The sequence below is a fragment of the Artemia sp. Qi Xiang Cuo genome, chromosome 4 (genome assembly GCF_049724085.1).
Source record: "Artemia sp. Qi Xiang Cuo chromosome 4, ASM4972408v1, whole genome shotgun sequence".
In the NCBI taxonomy this organism is placed as follows: Eukaryota; Metazoa; Arthropoda; class Branchiopoda; order Anostraca; family Artemiidae; genus Artemia; species Artemia sp. Qi Xiang Cuo.
Window position 1 is genome coordinate 85,677,868 of NC_142797.1, and position 27,944 is coordinate 85,705,811.

A 27,944-nucleotide genomic window follows, 5' to 3' on the forward strand; every position below is an offset into this window, starting at 1 on the left:
ACTGTGTGTTTTTTTTGTCTGTCCGTCTGTGTGTCTCTGTGTCTTTTCTGTCTTTTTGTCTATTTGTCTGTGTACCTTATTGTCTGTCTGTTTTTTGCCTTTTGTCTGTCTGTCTGTGTGTCTTTTTGTGTGCCTGTTAGTGTGTCACTGTGTCTTTTTGTCTGTCTGTCTGTGTGTCCACAAAAAAAATTCACTTGGGATATTTTCGAAATACGAACTGAAAATGGTATACATATGCTACTCGTGATTTTTTTCTTTCAGAAAACAATATTTGTAGTAAATTTTTTGCAACTTAGTAATTTCTTACACTTTTTTTTAGTCTTTAAATTATATTGCATATGCTTATAACAAAAATTAGGTCGATATTTTTTTGGAATATGGAATATGAAGTAAAATTGTGTCTGGTATTATCAGAATCTTATCAAGTATTTGAGCCTTATTATTTCCATCTTCTTACAAGAGATAATTTATTTTGAGCAGAATTATTGAATATGTGCTTATCTCCTTTCAATCAGCAATACATTTTGATGAAAATATTCAGTATTTTGAAAAATGTATTTGGTTATTTGAATCTTATTTCAAGAAACAATACATATTTAGAAACATCATTGCATATCTCCCCCTGCCATTTCAAGAATCAAAACATTTTAATTAAAATAAATTAGTATTTTGAATACTGCGTTTGCTTATGTCCATCCTATTTCAAGAAACAGTAGATTTTAAGCAAGACCATCACATATTTCCCATCTTATTTCAAACAACAAAATATTTCCATGAAAGTATTTGATATTTTGAATAGTACTATTGCTTATTTCCATCTTAATTTTAGATTGCATTTAGAGCAACACCATTGCATATTTCCTTATCTTATTTCAAGCAGCAAAACATTTTGAAGAAAATATTTGATATTTTAATAGTGCATTTACCTATTTCCATCTTATTTCAGGAAACGGAAAATTTTAAGCAAAAATATCGCATACTTTTCCATTTCCTTTCAAGCACTACATATTTTGAAGAAAATATATGATATTTTGAACAATGCATTTGTTTATCTCAATCTTTTTTCAAGAACGAATATATTTTGAAGAAAACCATCGCATATTTCCCCATTTTATTTCAAGAAGTAAAAAATTTTGACGAAAATATTTTGTATTTTTAAATAATGCATTTGCTTATTCCAATCTTATTTCAAGAAACAATACTCTTTGAGCAACCCCATCCCACACTTCTTTATTTTATTTCAAGCAAAAAAAATTTTCGAAGAAAATATTTAGTATTTTGTATAGTGCATTTGCTTATTTTAATCATATCTCAAGACACAATATATTTTGAACAACACCATCCAATATTTCATCATCTTATTTCAATCAGCAAAACATCTTAATGAAAATATTTGCTATTTTGAGTAATAACTATTTTTTTGTCTTTTTGTCTGTCTGTGTATATGTCTTTTTGTCTGTCTGTCTTTTTGTATTTTGTCCGTTTGTGTGTCTTTTTATCTGTCTGTCTGTTTTTCTTTTTGTCTGTGTGTCTGTGGGTATTTTTGTCTGTCTTTCTTTTCTGTCTGTCTTTCTTTGTATCCCTTTGTCAGTCTGTCTGTATTTCTATGTGTCATTTATTGTCTGTCTCTCTGAGAGTCTTTTTGTCTGTCTGTGTGACTTTTTGTGAGTCTGTTTGCTTGTGAATCTTTTTTTCTGTCTGTGTGTGTGTTTTTTTTTTGTCTGTCTGTCTATGCTTTTTGTCTGTCTGTCAGTGTGTGTCTTTTTGTCAGTTTGTCTCTGTTTTTTTGTCTGTTTGTGTATGTGGTTGTGTGTGTGTGTGTGTGGTTGTGTCTGTGTGTCTTTTTGTCTGTCTGTCTGTGTGTCTTTATTCTTGTCTGTCTTTGTGTCTTTTTGTCTTACTGTGTGTTTTTTCTTTTGTTTGTCTGTTTGTGTATCTTTTTGTCTTTCTGTCTCTCTGCCTGTATGTCTTATTGTTTGTCGTTTTTTGTTTTTGTCTGTCTGTCTATGTGTCGTTTTGTTTGTCTGTTTGTACGTATCTGTGTCTTTTTGTCAGTCTGTCTGTATGCCTTTTTGTTTGTCTTTATGCGTGTCCGTTTGTCTGTGTGTATTTTCATCAGTGTGTATGTATCTTTTTGTCTGTCTGTCTGTCCTTGTGTCTTTCTGTATGTCTTGCTGTGTGTTTGTCAGTCTGGTTTTTGTCGGTCTGTCTGTGTTGTTTTGTCTGTATATGTGTGTGACTTCTTGTCTGTTTGTCTATGTGTCTTTGTATCTGTCTTTCTGTGAGTCTTTTCATTTGTTTGTCTGTTTATTTTTTGTCTGTCTCTCTTTGTGTCTTTTTGTCTATCTTTCTGTTGTCTCTTTGTCTTTTGTCTGTCTGTCTGTGTCTCTTTTTGTCTCTCTGTTTGTGTGTCTTTTGTTTGTCTGTCTGTGTGTTTCTAGGTCCTTTTGTCTTTCTGTCTGCGTCTCTGTGCGTCTTTTTGACTGTTTGTTTTTCTTTTCGTCTGTCTGTCTGTGTGTCTGTTTGTCTTATTTGTCTGTCTGTCTATGTGTCTTTTTGTCTGCCTGTCTGTCGTTTTTGTCACTCTGCCTTTTCGTCTTTCTGCATATACCTGTGTGTCTTTTTGTCTGTCTCTCTATTTGTCTGTGTATCTTTTTGTCTGGCTCTTTGTCTTTCTGTCTGGCTGTAAGTGTCTGTGTATATATTTCCTGTCTATCTGTGTGTCTTTTTGTCTGTCTGTATGTATGTGTTTTTGTCTGTCTGTCTGTGTGTCTTATGGACTGTCGATGTTTGTGTCTTTGTCTGTCTATTTATGTGTCTTTTATCTGTCTGTCTGTGTTTCCTTTTATTTTCTGTTTATGTGTTAAGTTCGCTTGTTTCTGACTTTTGAAAAAATCCTGTTCATACGTCTCAGACTTTTGTAAAAACCCTCGAAAATTCCTATTGACCTGTCTCTAAACTTTGGAATAAAAAATATGACCTGCATGTTTAATCTTGGAATAAAATCCGGATCATCTCTCTTAGACTTTGGTGAAAACCCTATCCACCTATTCCAGACTCAAGGTTGCTCGTTTCTGACTTCAGAAATAATCCTGTTCATACGTATCTGACTATAGTAAAAAACCCTGAAAATTCCAATTGATGTGTTTCTAACTTTTGAATAAAAAAAATGATATGTGTATGTAATCTTGGAATAAAATCCGGTTCGTCTCTCTCAGACTTAAGTGAAAACCCTATCCACCTATTTTAGGTTCTAGTATACCATCTGTGAGCCCGGCAGTAGTGCCTATCTCTTAAAATTCCTTGGATTCACTAGTGTGCCCTTAAAATATTGGAAACATAACTAAGTAACACAGTGACATATTTTTATTGAAACAATAGCACGTACAATATTACATGTTATTAGCATCATCATAAAAAACTTACATGCTTCAAATCTATTCCAAAAAAGATTCATCGTGTTTTCTCATGACATGGCACTTATTCCATTTCTAGGTCATACACGACTTTTAACATTATTCCACCCACAAGCTCATCGCACATTTCATCATTTATATTATTCTGTTCAATGACAGTATCTGTTGGTAAACTACAAATAATAATATTAACGTAAGCCAATGATTTGCTTTTGATAGAATTGTCTTTAAGTTACTTGGTGATATTATATGGCTATACCCTTTTTATTTTGCCTTCAATTTCACTGTCTATTACCACATTATTCTTACACAGGTAACGGTTGCGGCAGAGAGACAATCTATGGTTTATGACAATGGTGCAGGAGTACGCTTGTTTTCTTTTTATCTTCCGTTGAATGCTAATACCCGGAAGATGGCAATACGATTTATCAATAGGTAACATGTTACACGCACCATGAACAAGAAGTTGGCCCTCGTCGTTAACTATTACTTTATGGCTTGCATTATATTTAGGCACTGTCATCTCTAGAAGATTTTATTCAAGTATATCCACCATTTGTAATGTTTAACTTTATTCGGTATTCCAAAGAAATTTAAACTCTCACTGTCATGACAACGCTCGCATACATTTCAAACGATCTCACCATTAGTGCTTATTTCGTAGTTCATATATTTTTCTTCGTCAGCATTCAATGCTACGATAACTCTATCATGTACACACATTCTTGAAATATTCCATTTTCACTTTTAAAATAAGACGTAAGTGTTTATCCTTCCTGTGCACTAATATTACTGATCGAAAAAATATAATAAACCAACTACTGTTTATGATTAGACAGTGAGTACCATGGGGACAGCAACATAAGAAAAAATCCAAAAAAAACTTTCACTAAAGATTCAGTAATAATATCCGTCAAATATGCATATATTGTGCAGACGATTTCGCTACCCAGTAATTTCGTAAGACACTCCTGAGGATCAATGTACTCTTCAAATACTTGATAAGATTTTGATAATACCAGACACGATTTTAGTATCATTTCATGTTCCACTTTCAATTTTCAGTAGAATGAGCCCCCTATGAAGCTATACGATCATGCCTTCCATATAAACATTATATGCCTCCGGTGCATAATTTACAACACTTGTTCCCAGAGTCATCAGATTACTTTGAGGTCCTAAAGGGAATTAGAACTTTAAATCTCTAGTCATTTGAGTGCCCTCCGAATTGTATCTCCTTCATAAGAACCTTATTTGCCTCGGGTCATAATTGAAAACCCTTCCCCTGGTGTCTGGGGGGGGTATGATGACGCCCGAAGTTTTTCTTTCTGATTGTTGAACTTTTTAAAAAAATGACTATCTAAACTTTTTTATTGAATGCATTTTGAGAAAAGAGGGTGTGGGTAAGAAGGGGAGGTGTAGATGCCCTCCGTTTACTGTTGACTCTTTTAAAAGTAACTAAAACTTTCAATTTTAAATGACATGAGCCATCACTGAAGTTTATACGACTGCCCCTTACATAAAAACCTTATATGCCCAAACTCCGGGTTGTGTCAAACCCGGAGTTTTTGTTATTTCATCTTTAAACTATTTTATATAAAATGGCTATCTCAAAATTTTATCTCAAAAAAGGGTTGTAGCTTGTGCCCTGGGGTGTATAAGGTTTTATGCGAAAGTTCGTTGCATAAACTTCGGAGGGGACTCAAATTATTAGATATTCAAAGTTCTAGCTCCCTTTTTAAGAGTAAAAGGTGATCCGATGGCAAATATCCCCCCTCCCCCGCCAACCCTATTTTCCCCATATGAATCCGATCGAATTTTGCATACTGTTATTTCGTTCCAAATTGATCAAAACTCATATAACAAAAAGGATAACACAGCCCATTCCAGAACCAAGGGGCAAGTGTTGTAAGTTATGCCCCCGGGGCATATAAGTTTTTATGCAAGGGGTGGTAGTATAAACTCCAGAGCGAGCTCATTCGATTGCAAATCGGAATTTCTAGTTACCTTTTTAAGAGTTAAGTAATCAGACGGTAACTAGAGCCGGCCCCCAATGCCCTTTTTTCTCCAAACACAACCAATCAAAATGTTAAGATAGTCATTTTGTTAATATTTATTTAAAGATGAAATAAAAAAATCCTGGTTTAACACAGCCCCCCAGATCCAGTAGGCAAGTGTTGTAAGCTATGCACCGGCGGTATATAAGGTTTTTAAGTAAGGGGTGACGCATAAACTTCAGAGATGGCTCACTTGATTGGAAATTGAAAAGTTTTAGTTACCTTCTTAAGAGTAAAATGTGAACAGAGGGTATCTACAACCCCCCTCCCCCCGCCCCACCCTATTTTCTCCAAACTTATTCAATCAAGATTTTTAGATTGTCATTTTTGAAAATAGTTCAAAAATCAGATAGCAAAACTTCGGGGTCAAAATATTCCCCAGAGACCAGGGGAAGGACTTCAAATTATGCCCTGATGCATATAAAGTTCTTATGGAAGAGATAAACGTCGGAGGGAACTCTAGTGACTAGAAATTTAAAGTTCTAATTCCCTTTAGAAGCCCAAAGTAATCTGATAAATTACGGTGCATAATCTGTAAATTATGCACCGGGGGCATATAAGGTTTTTCTGGAAGGAATGATCATATAACTTCGTTGGGGGCTCATTCTATTGGAAATTGAAAGTTCGAATTTTTTAGATAGCCATTTTGTTAAATTAAGTCAAAAGTTCGAATAACAAAACCTCCAGGGTCAACAAAACCCCCGGAGTCCTGAGACAAGTGTTGTATTTTATGTCCGGGGGAATATAAGGTTCTTATGTGAGGGTTTTGAACATGGGCGCCCATAAGCTGAATTCCAGGGGGGGGCAAACCTCATCTAATCGGCATTTTTAATGATATATAATAGAAATCTCAGAACAAAAATATAAAAATAAGGCAGTATCATTCAGCCAGGGGGGGGGGGAGCACCCCTGCCCCCCCCCCATATGGGCGCCCATGGTTTTGAAAATAGTTCAAAGGTCAGATAAACCAAACCCCCCACCCCACTCAAAAAACTTATGAACGATATTTTATTCCAGAACTTAGTCGATCTAACCCCTAGTCGAGCTGACCCCTGAATGGCCCGACCCCTCCCCCTCCAAAAAAACAAACTTATTAACAATATTTTATTTCAATAATTACGGCATCTCACCCCTGTCTCTCCATGACCCGACCTCCTCCCAAAAATTAACTTATTAGCAATACTTTATTCCAAAACTTATGGGAGCTGAGACCTGGTCCGCCATGGCCCAATATCCCTCCCTCCACTAAAATATTCACAATGATAAATAATGGAAACTGACCTCTGGCCCTCCTTCCATGGCCACCCCCCCCCCAAAAAAAAAGAAAACAAACGTATTAACGCTATCTCATTCAAAAATCCTGTGAGCTAACTCCTGGCCCTCCCTCCATGCCCCCCTCACCCAAAAAAATTATTAACAATATTCTATTCCAAAAGTCAGAGGGATTCAGTTTAATTTTATTTGCTCTTTCCAAAAATTGTTGAAGATAGGCCTACCAATATTCTTCCCTAGAAACAGGAGTATGGTCACTGCCCGTTTCCCAAATGATAAAAGCATAAGACCTACTAAGTATTTGGCTCTTTACTAAAACCAATTATATCACAAATATTTTCTTTTTTACTTATTAAATTATTGAAAATAAAATAATAATTGCAGTAAAAACTGACCAAGATTTACAGATAGGCCCACCTGGCCCTGCGGCTTTCACTATTCTCGAAATTTTGAAGATTTCCCCGAAAACCTTGTAAACACGGAGTGGCAAAAACTCTTGGGCTTAGAAGTGTCATGGGTGAAACAAAGTATTGAGCTGGTGAGCTTTCAGCAATTCATATCATTATATATCAAATATTCAGTTTAATTTTATTAGTTCTTTCCGAAACTGTTAATTTGTTTTAGAATAAAAAATTATTTTGAAATAGGGAATTTTGAAAACCTTGGCAATCAAAAACAAACATAAATAAATTTAAAAAAAAAACTTTCCGAGAAAGAAGTTTTCTGAAAAAGAAGAAACAGACAATAAAATAAATGAATAAATAAATCTTAAAACAAGTAAAGCTTAAGTTGAATTTGCAAATCAAGCTTATAACGAACAAAAATACTTGGCTAGCAAAGTATAAATGAAACCCAAAATGAAACAAAATTACATAAACAATCATAGCAAACAAACATACAATTAGTAATAATATAAATGAGTGAATAAATCTTTTAAACGAGTGAAACTAGAATTGAATATGCAAACCAAGCTTAAAACGAACAAAAATCTCTACGAACAAGCGTTTGGGTTTTGCCTCCTTCTCTCACGGTAAAAGTCTAAAATCTACTGCGTCATTGGTACTTTAATGAAAACGAATTATATTACAAATATTTTTGTTTCCACTCATTACAGCATTGAAAATAGACATAAGAATTGAAGTGAGATTAAATTTTTAACTGATAAGTTTTCAGTAATTAATATCATTATATATCAAATATTCAGTTTGATATTATTAGTTCTTTCCAAGATTGTTCAAGAGAAATATAGCTTCACTTCAGACAAGAGTTTGGATACTGTCCCCTTCCCTAACTGTAAAAGACGAAAGCCTACTACGTCATTGGTGGTGGTTCACTGAAAAAAAATTATATTGCAAATATTTTCATTGCAAGATTGAAAATGAATATAAAATTACAATGGAATAAAATCTTGAACTGATGATCTTTCAGCAATTAATAGCATTATATATCAAACATTCAGTTTTTTTTATTTGTACTTTCCAAGACTGTTCAAGATACAAATAATTTTCAGTAAAGCAGCAATGGCGAAGTAGGTTTTAGACTTTTATAGTGAGAGAAGGAGGCAAAACCCAAACTCCTGTTTGTAGAGATTTTTGTCGTTTTAAGCTTGATTTGCATATTCAATTTTATTTTCACTCGTTTTAATATTTATTTACTCATTTATATTAGTACCTATTGCATGTTTATTTGCTATTATTGTTTAAGGTTCATTTTAGGCTTCATTTATACTTCAATAACAAAATGTTTTTGTTCTTTTTAAGCTTGATTTTGATATTCAATTTAAGGTTACTCGTTTTAAAATTTATTTACTCATTTATATTACAACCTATTGTATGTTTTTCGCTATGATTGTTTATTTAATTTCTGTTTGTTCTGGGTTTCAATTATTTTTTTAATAGTAATTTATGGTCGTTTTGATTTTGAGTAATTTTAGGTTTCTATTTCTTCTGATCTTAAGTTTAATATGACATTTACTTTTATTTAGAAAATTTCTTTTTCGGAAAGTTTTTTCTTATCAATTGTATACAAAGGAATAGGGTAAGAATCAGTTTAAAATTATTTTTTTAGATACCTTAGAATAAAAGCATATAAAAGACATAATTCGCCTGAAATTTAAAATATACTTTCATTACAGTTTAGTTCCTATAGAAAAAAGACATATATGCTCCTACTGAAAGTAGGGGTAAAAATTGACAGCAATTTAAGATTAAGGTTATAACCCTTAGATAAAACAAGACCACACTATATTTAATCAATTATCCCTTATTTGACACCAAAGTATATTCATATTTGCCAAATGTCTAATATACTAATTTATCATAATGGCAGTAAAACCAATACCCTCTATTCTTACCTTGCTTTTACATTTATTTCCTTATCAGCAGCCCATACAGCTAAGGAGCCATCTACTGAGGACGAAATGAAGCTACCATTCGCTAACGATATGAGGGTAGAAATACAATCATTGTGTCCAATCGACGGATCATTCTTTAAGGTTAATAATGCTGTTGTGTCCCTATTTAGATCCCATATAAAAATATCCCCTACAAAAAAGAACATGGGTCTATTAAAAAATACGTTTTAATTATCTTAAAATCTAGTAATTATAAGCAAATAGAAGAAATTGGAGATCGTAGAAATTAGTTCTCTGCAAATAATAAAATGTCATCTACCAAATATAGGATAATGAGTTTCTGAGCCATCTAAGGACAGGGAGAATAACATCTGACTGCTTAAATTGTCGAAGTAGGAACTTACACTAATATATATTTATTTATATTTTCATTTATATATATATATATATATATATATATATATATATATATAATCTTTATAAGTGAACAATAATTGTATATATATCTATTTATTTTTTCTCGAAAAACGGCTCCATATTTTTTCGAGAAAATTGGCATCCTGATATATTCTGGCCTAAAAACGATCTAAAGAGGTCGGAAAATTTACAAAATACGTCAAGAAATTTAATTTTGTTTTTTGGAATTGGCGTCATGTAGTAAAAATTACAATGACGTCGTGTAGAAAAATTTGTAATGACTTCATGACACCTGTAACACTTATGTGGAAAAATTGGGGATTTTCATGCATGGAGAAGTTTATATTAAATTAATTAAAGAGCAAAAACTAGTAATTTTAGAAATAATTGCATATATTTTGACAAGGGATTACAACAATTCAAAAACTTTTAAAAAGGAAACAAAAAGTTTAAAGCTTAGTAGAAATCATTGTTAGAAATCGGACTTATGGTAATAATTAAATATTATTGAAGAGCATGAGTATGAAAAGGCATTAAATTGCGTAAAGAACAAAAACTAGCAATTGCAATAATATTTGCATATACTTTAACAAAGATTACAAAACTTCAAAAACCTTAAAAAAGAAAACCAAAAGTTTGAAGCTTAATAGATATTGTTATTAGAAAAAACATCATTACCGAATTTATTTTCTTATAAGTATAAGCAATGTCTTTTTATGACAGCAAAATAAGTTGAAAATATTTGAAATTCAGTTCAGAATCACTAAAGTTATTATGTAATTTGCAAAAATATTTACGGTGCCTGAGCAACAATCTTAAAGTTTTAATTCAAACTAGAAAAATGCCTGAAAATTTTACATTTAGTTTCCTTTTTTGTTAGATAAAATCCACTCGCTAAGTGATTAAGCTTACTGGTTTGAACGTAACTAGTTATATAATGTCAGTGGGAAGGCCCAATAACGAAAATTTGCAATTATTACAAAATGAGGATTTGATATTTTGACAAGGTATTACAACAATTCAAGAACCTTAAAAAAGAAAACCAAAAGTTTCAAGCTTAGTACATATCGTTGCTATAAATCGGAACAACATTCAATTATCTTTAAAATTGCGTAAAGAGCAAATAACTGGCAATAGCAAAATGTATTTGTATATATTTTAACAAGAGATTACAACAATTCAAAAACTTCAAAAAAGAAAACCTTTTTACTTAACCAGTTATATAATTTCATTAGGAAGGCCCAAAAAACTAAAATTTGCAATTATTACAAATGATGATTCTCTCTTTTGACATGGAATTACAACAGTTCAAAAACCCTAAATAAAAAAAACAAAAGTTAGAAGCTTAATACGAACCGTTGTTAGAAACCGGACTAGCTTCAATAATCAAATATTTTTGAACAAACTGCAGTATGAAAAGGCTTTACGCAATTTAATGTTCCTGGGGTGAATACAGCAAAAAACTGAAACAACCATGTTGTTTGATTGCCCCAGTCTTTGAAAAGACAGAATATGAAAAAACATTAAATTGCGTAAAGAGCAAAAACTGTTGGTTGCAAAAATATTTATATATATTTTAACAAGGGATTATAACAGTTCCAAAAACCTTAAAAAAGAAAATCAAATGTTTGAAGCTTAGTAGATATCGTTATTAGAAATCGTACTTGCTTTAATAATCAAATATCTTTGAAAAGACCTCAGTATAAAAAGCAAGCAAATCGTCTGCAGGTAGTAGATAGGCGACAATGAGAATCTATATATAGAAGCCTACCGCGTGCCAAGTGCCGTGGCCCGGTGGCTGGTAATTTCAAAAAATATTTGTATATGTTTTATCAAGGTATTTCAACAATTCAAAAACCTTAAAAAAGAAAACCATAAGCTTGAAGTTTAGTAGAAATCGTTGTTAGAAATCGGACTTGCTTTAATATTTAAATATCTTTGAAAAGACTGCAATATGAAAAGGCAGCAAATTGTCTCAAATTGTCTGCGGTTAGCAGACAATTGAGACAAAAAAAGGGGATAAAAAAAAGGGATATTAAAGGGATATTATATACAAGATATATACAAATATTTTTGTAATTATCAGTTTTTTGCTCTTTACGTAATTTAAAATCTTTCAATACTGTGTTTTTTTCAAAGATTTTTGATTATTGAGGCAAGTCCGATTTCCAACAACGATTTCTACAAAGCTTCAAACTATTGGTTTTATTTTTTAAGGTTTTTGAATTGTTGTAATCCCTTGTTAAATATATATACGAATATTTTTGCAATTACCAGTATTTTTCTCTTTGATCAATTAACTGTTTTTTCATACTGAAATATAATAAAAGATATTTGATTATTACAGCATGTCCGATTTTTAAAATTTCTTACAATAATTTCTACTAAGCTTGAAACTTTTGGTTTTCTATTTTAAGGTTTTGGAATTATTGTAATCCCTTGTTAAAATAAATACAAATATTTTTGCAATAACCAGTTTCTTTTTCTTTGGGCAGTCTAATGTCTTTTCATGCTGAATTTATTCAAAAATATTTGGTTATTACATTAAGTCCGACATCTAATAACGATTTCTACTAAGGTTCAAACTTTTGGTTTTCTATTTTAAGGTTTTGAAATTATTGTAATCCCTTGTCATAATATATACAAATATTTTTGCAATTACCAGTTTTTATTGCTATGATGTTGTAATTAATTTCTGTTTGTTTGGGGTTTCTTTTATTCTTTGGTGGTAGTTTCTGGTCGTTTTGGGTTTGAATTTTTACGGGTGTTTGTATCTGTTGAGCTTGACTGTGAAGTGGCCTTTACTTTTCTTTGAGGGACTTAATTTTTGGATTTTTTTTTCAATTAATATTTGTTTGTTTTTTATTACAAAAAGTTTCAAGTTTTTAAAAATTACTTATTTCAAAATCAAACTTTAAAAAAAAATCAAATGTCCATCAAAGTAACAAAAATGGTATCGAAGTAACAATATCATAGTGAAAAATGAGTTTTTGTCAGCCTTGGAGTTTTTATTATCTGATGTTTGAACTATTTTTAACAAAATGACTATCTCAAAATTTTTATTGGGTGGGTTTGGGGAAAAAAGGGTAAGGGGGGAGGGGGGGGGGCGGGTTAATTGCCCTTTGATCTCTTTTGACTCTTTAAAAGTGAACTAGAACTTTCTATTTTCAATCAAATGAGCCCTCCCTGAAGTTCATACAAACATCCCTTCTATAAGAACCATATACACCCTCAGAGTATAACTTACAACACCTGTCCTTGGGCCCTTGGGTGTTTTATCAACCCTGGAGTTTTAATATCTGATGTTTGAATTATTTTTAACTAAATGGTCACCTCAAATTTTTATTGGATGGGTTTATCCATCCATTAAACCCAAAGGCGTGGAGTGCAGGAGGTGCTAGTTGCCCTTCAATCTTTTTCTTAACTCTTAGAAAATGAACTAAACCTTTTAATTTCCATTCAAATGAGCCCTCTCTGAAGTTTATACAAACATCCCCTTCATAAGAACCATATACAGCCCCGGAACATAGCTTACAATGCCTGCCCCCAGGCCCTGAGGGTTGTGTTGACACCGGAGTTTTTGTTATCTGAACTTTGAATTATTTTAAAAAACGGCTGTATCAAATTTATAACAGATGGGTTTGGAGAAAAAAGGGCGTGGGGGGAGCTAGGGGCCCTCCGGTCTCTTTTGACTCTTAAAAATTGAACTAGAACTTTCAATTTCCATTCAAATCAGCCTCCTCTGAAGTTTATACGAACACCCCTTCCATAAGAGCCATATATGCCCCCAGAGCATAAATTACACCGACTTCCCCTGGACCCTTGGGGTTGTGTCGACACCAGAGTTTTTTAATCTGACCTTTGAACCATTCTTAACAAAATGTGTGTCTCAAAATTTTTATTGGATGAATTTGGGGGAAAGGGTTATTGGGGGGGGGGATATTTGCCCTCTGATCTCTTTTGACTCTTAAAAAAATTGAACTATAACTTTCAATTTCCATTCAAATCAGCCCCCTCTGAAGTTTATACAAGTATTCCTTCCATAAGAACCATATATGCCCTCAGGGCATAACTTGCAACGCCTGCCCCTAGGCCCTGGGTGGTTTTGTCAACACCGGAGTTTTTTTTATCTGACCTTTGAACCATTCTTAACAAAATGGCTATCTCAAAATTTTTTTATCGGATGCATCTGGGGGAAAAGGGTCGTGGGGGGGATAGTTGCCCTCTGATCTCTTTTGATTCTTAAAAAACTGAACTAGAACTTTCAATTTCCAATCAAATGAGCCCTCTCTGATTTTTATACAAGCATCTTTTCCACAACAGCTATAAATGCCCCCCAGGTATAACTTACAAAGCCTATCCAGGGCCCTGAAGGATTTTGTCTACTCCAGATTTTTTGTTATGATATTTGAACCATTTTGAAAAAATGGCTCTCAAAATTTTTGTCAGATGGGTTATAGGAAAATAGGGCATGGAGAGGGAGAAGGGCTAGTTGCACTCCAATCTCTTTTAACTTTTAAAAAGTGAACAAGAACTTTCAATTTCGAATCATATGAGTCCTCTCCAAAGTTTATACAAGCATCCCTTCCATAAGAACTATACATGTCCCCAGAGCATTACTTACAACGCCTGCCTCAAGGCCCTGAGGGGTTGTGTTAAACTCGGAGTTTTCATTATATGATCTTTGAACTATTTAAAAAAAATGGGTATCTCAAAGTTCTTATCGGATGGGTTTGAAGAAAGAAGAGTGTGGGGGGGGGGGCTAGTTATCCTCCTATATCTTTTGACTCTTTAAAAGAGCTTATACAAGCATACCTTCCATAAGAACCATATATGCCCCCAGAGCAATACTTGCAAAGCTTGCCCTGAGCCCGGAGGGGGGGGCTGCGTTGATACAGGAGTTTTTCTTATCTGACCTTTGAAGTATTTTTAACGAAATGGCCATACCTAATGGAGTTTTCGTTATATGATCTTTGAACTGTTTTTATCAAATTGGCTACCTCAAATTTTTAATCTCATGCATTTGGGGAAAAAGGGCTTGGGGGGAGGGATAGTTGCCCTCTGATCACTTTTGACTCTTAAAAAGGGCACTAGAACTCAATTTCCAATCGATTGAGCCCCCTTTAAAGTTTATATGACAACCCCTTCTATATGAAGTGCCCATGGGAAAAAAATAAATGGAGTGGGGGGGGGGGAGGTTAGCTGCCCTCTGATCACTTTTGACTCTTAAAAAGTGAATTACAACTTCCATTTTCCAATCAAATGAGCCCTCTATGAAGTTTATACGAGCATCCTTTCCATAACAACCAAATATGCCCGTAGGGTCTAACTTACAACGCCTACCCCGGGCCCAAGGGGGCTGTGTCGACACCAGAGTTTTTGTTATCTGAACTTTGAACTATTTTTAACAAATTGTCTATCTCAGATTTTTATCTGATGCATTTAGGGCGTGGGGGGGCTAGTTGCCATCTGATTTCTTTTAACTCTTGAAAAGTGAACAAGAACTTTCAATTTCCAATCAAATGAGCCCTCTTTGAAGTTTATACAAGCATCCCTTCCATAAGACCCATATATGCCCCCAGGGTATAACTTAGAACGCCTTGCCCCGGGCACTGGGGGATTGTATTGACATCGGAGTTTTTCTTATCCGACCTTTGAACTATTTTTAACAACATGTCTATCTCAAAATTTTCATCAGATGGGTTTGGAAAAAGAAGGCATGGGGGGGGGCTAGTTGCCGTCAGATCTCTTTTGACTGCTAGAACGTGAACTCGAAATTTCAAATTCCAATCAAATGAGCCCTCTCTGAAGTTTATAGAAGCACCCCTTTAATAAGAACCATATATGCCCCAGGGCACAACTTACGCCTGCCCCTGGCCCTGGGGGCTTTGTCAAAACCTGAGTTTTTATTATCTGACTTTTGAGCAATTTTTAACTTAATACCTATCTCAAAATTTTATCGGATGCATTTGGGGAAAAAGGGACATGTAGCCATACAGGGGGGCTAGTTGCCCTCCAATCTCTTTTGAATCCCAAAAACTGAACTAGGACTTTCAATTTCCAATCAAATGAGCCCTCTCTTTAGTTTTTACAAGTATCCCTTCCATAAGAACCATATATTACCCCAGAGCATAGGTTAACTTACAATGCCTGCCCTGGGGCCCTGGGGGCTGTGTTGACCCTGGAGTTTTTGTTGTATGGTGTTTGAACTATTTTTGAAAAAATGGCTATCTCAAAGTTCTTATCGGATGGTTCTGAGGAAATAAGGGTGGGGAGGGGGGGGGCTAGGTGCCCTCCAAACTCTTTTGACTCTTAAAAAGTGAACTAGAACTTTCAATTTCCAATGAAATGAGCCCTCTTTGAAGTTTATTTGAGCATCCCCTCCATAAGAAATATATATGCCCCCAGGGCGTAACTTACAACGCCTGCCCCCGGGCCCTGGGGGGTTGTGTCAACACTGGGTTTTTTGTTAAATGATCTTGAACTATTTTTAACAAAACAGTTATCTCAAAATTTTTATTGGATGTATTTGGGAAAAAGGGCGTTAGGGGGCGCTGGTTACCTTCCAATATCTTTTGACGCTTAAAAAGTGAACTACAACTTTCAATTTCCAATCAAATGAGCTCTATCTGAAGTTTATACAAGCATTTTTTCATCAAGAACCATGTATGCCCCCAGGGCATAACTTATAACCCTTGCGCTGAAAACTGTGGGGGGAGTGTCCTGTTCAAAGATATAATTTCCAGAACTTTAAACTGTGTTGAACAGAATGGCTATCTAAAAATTTTCATTGGATGTGTTTGGGGAAATGGGGGGCTTGGAAGGGGTGTTATTTGCCTTCCAATCACTTTCGACTATTAAAAAGGACGCTAGCCATTTAAATTTCCAATCGAATGAGCCCTTTTTGAAGTTTCTACGACAACGCTTTCTATAAGAACAGTATATGCCCCCAGGGCATAACTTACAACACTTGCCCTGAGGGCTGTGGGGTAGAGGGGTTGTCATCCTCAAAGACCTAATTTCCAGAATTTTCAACTACGTTAAACAAAATGGCCATCTCAAAATTTTGATTGGAGGTGTTTAAGGTGGGCGTGAGAGGGGAGTTAGTTGCCCTCCAATCATTTTTGACTATTAAAAAGGTCACTAGCCCTTTGAATTTCCAATGGAATGAACCCTTTTTGAAGTTTCTATGATAAAAATTCCTCTAAAAACCTTATATGCCCCAGGGCATAACATACAACCCTTGCCCCGAGGGCTGTGGGGGGGGGAGTGTCCTCCTCAAAAAAATAATTTATATCTAGAAATCAACTACGTAAAACAAAATGGCTCTCTCAAAATTTTGATTGGATGTGTTTGGGGAAATGGTGGGTTTGGAAGGGGTGTTAGTTACCTTCCATTCACTTTTGACCCTTAAAAAGGGCACTTTAAACCCTTCCTAACGTCTCAGCCTGAAGTTCGGATTCTTGATCTCGAGCAAGAATCCATTACCGAACTAGATATTCTTGTAATGGGCTCTGATGGACTTTGGGATGTGACAAGCAGCGATATTGCAGCAAAAGTTGCCTTGTCTTCGATTCAGGGTTTCCTTCCTGAAGATGATTCTAGGTATAAATACAGGTAAATTTTCAATACCTTCGGTACCGTAGTAAAATAACAATTCCTTATTGCGCAGTTTATGTAAATTGAGAGCAAAAGAGGGAAGAAGGCGGAGTCGCTTTTAGTAATGGGGATACGCCACCGAGTATTTCAGGGAATTGGATTTTTCATGGTAGTTGGGGTCTGATGCTCCAACTGAAGGTTTTTTTAAACCCAAATATATATATAAATATATATATGTGTATATGTATATGTATATATTTATATATGAATATATATATATATATATATATATATATATATATATATATATATATATATATATATATATGTATATATATATATATATATATATATATATATATATATATATATATATATATATATATATATATATATATATATATATATATATATATATATATATATATATATATATATATATATATATATATATATATATATATATATATATATATATATATATATATATATATATATATAAAATAATTTATTTTTCACCCACTAACATTATAAAAAAGTGGAGTAACGAAAGGAAATAAAAGCAAAAATTGTGCTCTTGTCTTGAGAAGGCATGGGGGCCATCAGCCCTACTCGTGTTGGTTTTTGCTCGTTTTGAGTTTGGATCGGCTATTTGTTGTAATTTCTGTTCGTTTTGGGTTTCGTTTATTTATTGATGGTGGTTTGGGGTGGTTTTACGCTTGGAAGATTATTTGACTTTATTTTATCCCATTCTTTGCTTAGTGGAGCTCTGCTTTTCTTTGGGAGACTTGTCTTGTCGAGCTTTTTTTTTTTTTTTTAATTAATTTCTGTTCGTTTTTTATCTACATAGTCTTTTTGATGGCAAAAATAGATCTTTTCAGTTTTTCTATAAGAGTTTTTCCAGTTTTTCTAGTTTTGGGAATTAATAGGATTCGAACCCGCAATGAATAGAAGTTTGGTAAATATATAAACCGAATTCTGGCCCAAGCCTGTGTTGAAAAATGTAGAATAAGTTTTAGGAGACTTTTCAGTTATCTGGCCTCCCCCAGGTCATTCAGCGTGTCGCCAGGTGGCGATAGGGGAACGCTCTACAGATATGTAGGGTACCTCCATAGGAAGCACGGACCAAAGGGGGACCTTCTCCCTGGAGGTCCATAATAGAAATTGGGGCACCCTCACCCGGGGTCATAAATACAGGCTGAGGAGGAAGAAGGCCCCTCAAATGTGCAATCAAAAGGGCCCACTGGTTTGTCCACAAGTCCCATGAGTAATGGGTTAAATTGCATGGTGAGGCAGAACAACATCGCGGGATCATCCTCTACAGGAGGACAACTGTGACAGGGCGTAAGATCCAGATCTGTGGACAACGGCCCCTGCAAAGGGCTGCCTTGACCTTTTCGGGGTACCTGCAAGACTGGGGACCTTGCGGTCAACTCTATTCCCACTTGAGGAGTGGCGCCCCTCGAGGAAATTATAGCCTAGTAAACGGTACAGCATTCGCATGGGATTCTGACTAATGGACAATTCTTCTGGGCGTGGTATGTTTTGATTGGCGTCTTTGGGCTGAAAAACCTCTTTCTAGCTAATTTATCTATTATGGGTTGCCTCCCCGTAGTAGCATAATATTTGTAGGCATGAATATATAATGAGTCGGAGGTAATAGGCTTGAGACTGTCTGTGCATGATTTCAACTCTTGTTGATAGAAAAGCATCGCCAAGTGCTGAAAACCCTGTTGTGACCAAGATGGGCCCAGGATTGCACAAAGCCTCCATTCACGGAGGTCCCAGGGACTTCTTGCTGTCCGGTTCTAAGCCGTCTTAAGCGCTTCGGTGTAGACTTGAAAAGATATGTGATCCCCGTCCTGCACTGGTATCCGGGATCATTGCTTTTCCTGAGGCGAAAATAATTTCAATGATTTAAAGAACACTGAAAATTGGAACTTGGAATGCTACGAAATTAAAAAATGACTATCGTAATGACATTTTGACTGACGAATTCAGACGATTCAAACAGGATTTATTAGGAGTTTCAGAAACTCATATCCCAGGGGTAGGAAGCATGAAATTAGGTGATATAGAATTTGTTTACTCGGGCAGGAAGGATGGGGCACATAGACAGGGAGTAGGGCTCATGATGAATAAGGAAGCTGCTAAGTCTTGTTTAGGCTGAGAAGGTATTAATAATAGAAAACTAATTGCTGATTTTCTGACTAGAAAGTTCAGGGTATCAGTTATAGTAGTATACGCCCCTGTAGAACCAACTGGAAATACTAGTGACTGAGAGGAATTTTACTTACAGTTACAGGAGCAAATAGACAAGGTCCCAGGTAGAAATATGATGTTATTACTGGGAGATTTTAAAACCCAGGTTGGTAGAAATAGGGATAGATGGTATCCCAGCCTAGGTAAATTTGGTGTAGGAAAAGAAAACAGTAATGGATACAGACTTTTGCAATTTTGTAGGTATAACAATCTAGTTATAACCAATACGGTGTTTGGTCATCAAATGGCTCATAAGTTAAAATGGTATTCACGTGATGGTAAGACAGCAAACCTTATTGATTATGTTATAGTAAACAGAAGACTGGCAGGATCAATACAAGATACTAGGGTATATAGGAGTGCTGTTATTGATGTTAAAAGTAAAGATCACCATCTAGTAGTGTCAAGGGTTAATTTAAAGCTGAAATATCGGAAGGGTAACTACCTCCCGGGAAGTCATGATGTTGGTAAACTCCAATGAGAATTTGAGAAAAACTTTCCAGGAACTGTTGGAAACTAAACTTGAGAGTTTAAAATTTGATAATGTGTAAGATGGTTGGAATAATTTTAGAAAAATAATTTGTGAAGTTGCTGAAGGTGTCTAAGGGAAGAAAGCTAGAACTGCAGCTAAGAATATTAGTGAAAAAGCTTTATGTTTAATAGAAAAGAGAAAGGACTTGTACAAGAATTATCTGAGTGGTAGATCGTATGAAAACAAAAGAAATGTAAAGAAAATGGAGAAAGCACTAAAATATGAACTAAGGAGGTGTGAAGTGGAGGCCATGGATAAAATTGCCGAGGATTTGGAAGATGCAGCTAGACGACATAATAGTAAAATATTGTACTGGCACGTTAACAAATTGAGAGGGAGTAGTCAATCCGGACTTGTCCCAGTTAAAGATAGGAATGGGGTCGCAATTAGCGATAAGGGAAAAACTAAAGCGAGATGGGCCGAACCTTTAGAGAACTTGCTTAACCGAGATAGAGTTGCAGGAAAAAATATAGAGGAAAATGAAAAAGTTTGTGATACCTTGGATGCGAAGGAAGATCTGTTTTGTGAGGAGGAATTAGCAACAGTACTAAAAGGATTAAAGAATAATAAGGCTCCAGGTGCTGATAGCGTGGTAGATAAGTTTCTTAAATATGGTGGCTCTGAGGTTAGAAATAAGCTATTGAAGATTATTAATATGACTTTTTGAAAAAGGGGAAGTACCTAACAATTTTAGGAAAATCTTAATTAAGCCATTTTATAAGAAAAGTGATAAGAATGAGTGTTGCAATTATCATGGAATTAGTCTGGTCTCTGTAGATAGTAAATTACTTAGTAATATGGTACTTTTTAGACTGAGAGATGCCGTACACAAAGTTTTAAGAGAAGAACAGTGCGGTTTGAGAAAAGGTAGAGGATGTATCGACCAAATTTTCACTCTTAGGCTAATAATTGAGAAGTGCCTGAGTTTTCAAACACCTTTGGTCCACAATTTAACGGATTACGAGTAAGGGTTTGACACGGTAGACAAGAGTATTTAGACAAAGGTTTTATCCATGCCTTTTTTACCTGCAAAATATGATAAAGTTATAGTTTTTATGTACGAGAATAAAACTGCAACAGTTAAGGCGGACAATGAGGTTTGTAGTAAGTTTTGCATTTAATCAAGAGTTAAGCAGGGCTGTGTTCTACCCCCTTTTATATGGATTATTTTGATGTGCTTTGTTTTAAGGAGCGCAGGAAAGGCAATGGGAGACCACGGAATCAAATGGGGAGGAAAAAGTCTCCTGGACTTGGATTATGCTGATGATTTAAGCATCCTAGATGAGAGTGTGAGCAAAATGAATGGAGTTTTAGAGGTTTTGCATGTTCAGGGTGCTAGAATTGGTTTGAAAATTAATGTTAGGAAGACTAAGTCACTAAGGCTAGGAATAAGAGAAGATGAAAAGGTGACGTTGGGTAATGAAAAGATTGATCAGATGGGCAACTTCACTTACCTTGGTATTATTAGTAAAGATGGTAGGAGCCGTGAAGAGGTTGAAAGTAGAATAGCCAAGACTCAGGGTGTATTTCCACAGTTGAAAAAAGTTTGGAAGAATAGGAAGATAAGTCTACAAACCAAGATTAGAATATTAGAAGCTACAGTGATGACAGTGGTCAAATATGGTTCTGAAGCGTGGTCGCTCCGAAAAACGGATGAAGATTTGCTTGATTTTTTCCAGAGAAATTGCTTAAGGATTGTTCTAGGTACCCGGCTAACTGACCGTATTTCAAACAATAGGCTATACGAAAAATGTGGTTCAATACCGCTCTCTCGGGCTATAATGAAAGAAAGGTTGAGGTGGTTAGGGCACGTTGTGTGGATAAAGGATGACATATTGCCGAAGATCGTTCTTTTCAGCTAACCGTCTAGGGCTAAACGGAAAGCAGGTCGTCCCCATCTGGGGTGGGAGGACGTCATAAAGAAAGATTTAAAGGAAATGGGAACTTCGTGGGCGGGTGTAAAAAGGGAGGCTTTGAATAGATTGGGGTGGAGGAGGAGCGTGCGTAGCTGTGTTGGCCTCAGGCGGCTTCGTTCTGCGGTGAGTTGTTAGTAGTAGTAGTAGTAGTAGTAGTAGTTTTTATTGCTCTTTAAGCAATTTAATGTAGTTCTCCATACCTGAAAATCTTCAATTGTTCCTCATATGTGTGACAAGTTTGACAACGTCATTGCAATAAAGATGTATATAAAAATGATGTCACTGACATAAATCTTCTTTTCCTAAAATTAACGCTCTTATCGAATTTTATCAAACTTCTGACCTATCTAAATCGTTTTCCAGAATATAGAAGTATATACCAGGACGATAATTTTCCCGAAAACCGTGATTTCTACTAAGCTTCAAACTTTTGGTTTTCTTTTTCAAGGTTTTGGAATTGTTCTAGTCATTTGTTAAAATATATACAAATATTTTCGCAATTACCAGTTTGTCTAACTTTAGGCAACTTAATGTGTCTTTTCATACTGAATTCTATTCAAAGATGTTTGATTATTACAGGTTTTTTCCAAAATTAAAGTTTTTAACGAATTTTCCCAGACCTCTGACCAATTTAGATCGTTTTTTGTGCGAGAGTAAACCAAGATACCAATTTTTCCAAAACAATATGGAACCGTTTTTAGAAATGAATACAATAATTGCTCACATGTAAAGATAGTATATATATATATATATATATATATATATATATATATATATATATATATATATATATATATATATATATATATATATATATATATATATATATATATATATATATATATATATATATATATATATATATATATATATATATATATATATATATATATATATATATATATATATTATATATATATATATATATATATACATATATATATATATATATGGCTAATTTTACCAGTACCAATTTTAACCGTGACCAACTTTACCAGTTACAACAGAGGCTGCAGCAGAACTGAATCTCAATAGCAGATGGCAAAAAATAAGCTCTGCCTGAAGATTCAGAATTTGAATTAGGATGTTCTTGAATTCCCCTCATAGCCTTACAGATAATAATGAACCTGTCTTTAAACAAACTGTTTAAAATTGCTTTCAAGTGCTCCATTCATCAAGTCTAACAAAATTTCTTCAATCGTATTCTTTTTGTCCCTGTGGTAAGATTACTTTCTTGAACAATATGTTACAGAGCTTCTGGGTGAAATTCTAAAAAAAATTCATTGCTTCTTTCGAAGTTCCTATGCAATTTCTTATAACAGGTATGTTGTACGAATGATAAAGGGCTAAGTTTAAGGAGTGACTTGCACAATGAACATAGACTGCATAGGGAAAATTTTTACATAGTTTAGCAGCACAACCTTGAAACTGGCCGATTATAGATGAAACTCCATCATAACCTTGTCCCCTTAAGCATTTTAATTACTTCCCATTCCAACAAAGGTTTGTATCAACCAACCAAGACAGACTATCCAATCAACAATTTCATTTTGAAAAAAGTCTATAATTGTTGATTTCTGTTTTGAAATGATGAACAACTAATAACTAACAGTGGCGTAGACTTCTATATAAACACTTAAAAAGCACACACATGATGAAAACGAAGTTCAACGATCTTTGGATCCCGAGGCTAAACAGCACGTTGCTTACTTGGCAGCCAAAACAAAAGTTCTCGTGCGGAGATCATCACACATTACCTACTTTTTGTACATACGTTACTCTACATCAATAGTATTAAAACTCATAATGATTTTGGACAATTTTGTTCTAAACTTTATTTTATAAAATGAACAAATCTTTACGTTTTTATCCTCATCACAATAATATTTACAGCGTACATTATCCTTTTGTATTACTCAAGATCTATAAGAATCTCCATCCTACGGGACAAATTTTCCAAATTTCTGGGGGGAGGGGGTATACGCCCGTGATTCCCCCTAAGTTCACCCTTGTCTTGGGAGACATCGTAGTTCGTTCTTTACTAGTTCCTGCTAAGAAAAAACCCTTGGCTTTTGGCTTATCTTCATTAATCAAATTTTTTTATAATAAAGAGGGCACTCTAGCCCATAGTAACTGAAACATTCAAATGAAATGCAATTTCCAACATAAGGATTAATAAGAGAAGACTTCAATTGTGCTATTTGTGACCTGATACAGGAAAAATTATGTATGTCAGATATGCAAAAATTAGTATGTCAGACATGAAAAATTATGTTTCAGTCTTCAACCAGAGTTCAACCTGTTAACACCTATTTGGTTTATGCCTTTCTGCATTAAACTCAGTTAATTCAGTGACAGTTGATTAACTGTAACCTTACTTCCGGATTTTGCCACCAGCCATCAGGTTAATTGAACTTTTTAACCCTTTATATTAACCAACTAAAGGACAACCAATTCAGTGACAAAGTTGACTAACTGTGACCTGACTTCCAGATTTTGTTACCAGCCATCAGGTGAATTGAATTTTTTTGACCCTTTATATTATTCCACCAAATGGCTAAAGGGCAACCAAATGACTTTAAGAGACTGTGTCCTGAGTTCAGATAATGTAAGGGCATCAATCAATTGTATGGTATGATGTACTTGCAATTCTTCCATTCATGAGCACTGTGCGGGGCTCGAAAGTCCTCAATGGACTAGGTACTGGTTATGTTTGGATTGTTCCTCGAAACAAAACATCACCAAAAATCAAGAATATACCACCCCTATTTCTTCGAAAGCTAATGATACCCCACGACGCCGATTGTCAGGAATAAATTCTTCAAAAGCTAGCGATACCCCACGACGCCGATTGTCAGAAATAAATTCTTCCTTAAAAGAAATTTTAGATGATATCAGGTCGTCCCCCCTTGCCCCGACTTGCCAAAGGGATGGTAAAGCTTTCATTGCAGCCCAAAGTGAGTGTCAGACTGCTCCCCTACCAGTATTAACCAGTGTTGCCAGTTGCCCGACTGATTTTCTGCTAGAAACTAAAGATGCCAGTACCCAGACGGATTTTGAATCTAATTGTGAGCCTTCTAATGATGCCTCCTGCCAGACTGAAAATTTTCCTTGTGGCAATTGTGATGCCAGCCCCCGATGTGACCCTCCCCTCCCTTTTAGTGATAAAAAAAAAATCGAGTTCGTTACCAACGAAATTTCTACTTTCATTGATCTTAGGGGGAATATAATTAAGAACACACTTAAGTCTGTTAATACGAATAAAGAAAAAACGCCAATTTGAAACCAACTGCAATTCAATCCACAAGCAACAACTCCCAACCCATGAATATTAATGAAGCAAGAGTCAACTCAAATATGAATTTAATCGGTCACCTATTTCCAGAGGTCAGTGACAGCTTAAATGAGAACTCAATCAATATTCCAGATCCATAGGTCAGTGACAATTTAAGTGTGAACTCAGCCAATATTGCCGGTCCAAGGGTCAGTGACAACTTGAGTATTATTAGTAAATCGGTTTCTGAGGCCAAATCAGGTCAGAATTCTTTTGACTGCCAATTTCACTTGGCCAACAAGTGCATAAAAAAGAATGATTTTACCTTTGTTCACCCTTCTATATCTTTTTTAACTACTAGGCACTGTAACGACAAGTATTGGTCCCTTTCCCATTCCAAACCCTGCCATAAATTTCAAAGTGACCTTTGTTTCGAGACTAAGTGCATGTTATTACATTTGAAAAACAGGGATTATCGTGCTATAGCCAGGCACAGTAAAATTTGTAATAGTAAAATAGTTACAAGTTCTCAATCAACCCAAAAAAGGAGCCCCCTTCATTCAATTAATAAAATTACTTCACCAGCGCATACTGTTCCTTTTTTATCCCAAATCCACCCTGCTCACTCAAAAAACTTCCACCTTGACCACCCAGAAAAAAAAACTCCATATTCCCAGCAAAATCCCTTCCCTCTTAACACTCCAGTTAACCCCTCCCAAGTTGAACCCCAATCAGTTTGTTTTTCCCAAACTTTTAGTTACTAATGCCGAAAGTCTTAATTTTGAAAAGCTTACTGAACTCAAAGTGCTTTCAGAATCAAATCTAATCGATACTATAGCTATTACGGAAGTACAGTCCCACGACCCAGGGTCTCTGAGCCTGACAAATTATTCAGAGTCTATCAAACTCCGTCCTTTAGACCACCTACTCGGAAAAAAAGGTGGCGGTGTTTTGTTCTTTAATAAGAGTAGCCTTTAACCAAAGGTTATTCGAGTCCCTATTTTATCCGAGTAAGATGAAATCCTCTGGTTAAGTATTAGACCAAAAGTTCTCCCTCGTCCATTTAATATTATTGCAATAGCCGTTTTCTATTACTCCCCAAATCAAAATATCGAATCAAAACGTAAATTCATCCAGCAATTGCAGACAAGTGCTTAGTTTTGTTATTACTAAATATCCCAATGCTGTTCTTTTTTTTTTGGGTTATGAAAACTACATTAAAATGTATTATTTTTGCCCATCACTAAAAGTTAAGAATTTTTTAAAAATACCCACGACTCGGGGAAATACCTCTCTTGATGTTATTTTAACTAATATGTATAATTTTTACAACCCTCCCTCACCTCTGCCTCCATTAGGTGGGAGTTATCATCTTTCGATTCTTTTATCCCCCTCCTCAAATTTTAATCATTCTTTCTCAATAACTTATGGCAGTTATCACCCTCTTCAAAATTCTGGTCTTCTTTCTTTTGGTATGTGGCTGAATACTGAAGATTGGTCCGATGTTTATAGTTTAAAAAATATTGATGAGAAAATGGCTTTGTTCCACAAAAAGCTAATTGACAAATATCAAATTTGCTTCCCGGAAAAAAAATTTTAAAATTGCTCCAGTGACAAACCCTTTATTAACCAAACTATAAAAACACTAATTAGAACCAAATTGAAGCTTTTCAAAAATGGTAAACCAGATGAAGCCAATAAACTAAGAAAATCAATTAAAAGAAAAATTCGCAAATTGGCACAATTGTACTACAAAACTAAGGTCGAAGTATTGTTTACTAATAAACCAAAAAACTGGTGTTCTGAGGTTAAAAAGCTGTGTGGCAGGAGGCTTGAACAGCTTAAGTTCAATCTACCCGAGTCCCCTGATATTACTGCCAATAATCTCAATAAATTCCTCGCTTCCATTGTCCAGAGTCTTCCACCACTGTCCGACCAATTACCATCAAGAGCCATTTCCCCTTCTTTTCATACTGGTTTCCCGTCTAAGATAGAAAGAAGAATTCAAAAACTAAGAAAGACAAGTATTTGTCCTTCGGATATCTCCTTTCCTCTTCTCAGTACCTTGAGGGGTTTCCTGCGTAAACCTATGTCTTTCCTCTTTAACAAAATTACCGAGTCCGGGCAAATTCCTGCAATTTGGAAACAGGGTTTCATAGCCCCTTTGAAAAAGAAAAACGGAAAGCCTGGTTTTGAAGGCGTCCGGCCTATTACTCTTACTCCTATTTTCTCGAAAGTTTATGAAGTATTACTGGCAGATTGGCTGAAGGAAAAAATCCTACCTCTTACTGACTTGAAACAATTTGGGAACCTAAAATCCCCCTCTACTTCCCATTACCTCGTTTCTCTTATTGATAACATCGTGAAAAACCTTGAAAAACCTAATTCCTGGCTAAATTTAATTTCCATAAACCTTCAGAAAGCTTTTTACCTAGTTAACCACAATATTTTAATTGAGAAACTTGTCAACGAATTCAATATTAATCCCTGACTGGTGAAAATAGATGCCTCCTTCTTAACAAATAGATGGCATGTTGTCAAATACCAAAATCATTATTCAAATCCTCTCCCTGTCCACAACGGCATACCCCAAGGTACTCTCCTAGGTCCCCTCCTTTTTTCAGTAATGATCACCAGCCTCGCAAAGGAATTTCCTGACAGATGGAAATTTGTTGATGACCAAACGGTTTTTGAAAATTGCTTCAGAAATTTAATAAGTGACCCTATGATTATCCTCAATCAAATTGGAGACGATGCCTTAGACTTAGACATGACAGTAAACGCCTCTAAGTCCATGATAATGCCCATTTGTTTCCTTAAATCCTCGCCCTATTTTCTTAATCCTA

At 35.0% G+C, this 27,944-nt stretch overlaps 1 protein-coding gene across 1 annotated transcript in view; it reads right to left on the reverse strand.

Moving 5' to 3' along the window:
* The window catches only part of LOC148953567 (cytoplasmic dynein 2 intermediate chain 2), an 83,582-nt gene that overhangs the window by 15,646 nt on the left and 39,992 nt on the right, over nucleotides 1–27,944 (reverse strand). Inside the window, exon 6 of the mRNA XM_089088007.1 lies at nucleotides 9,099–9,288. Within this exon, the coding sequence (XP_088944133.1) occupies nucleotides 9,099–9,288 (190 nt within the window). The remainder of the gene's footprint in view (nucleotides 1–9,098; nucleotides 9,289–27,944) is intronic.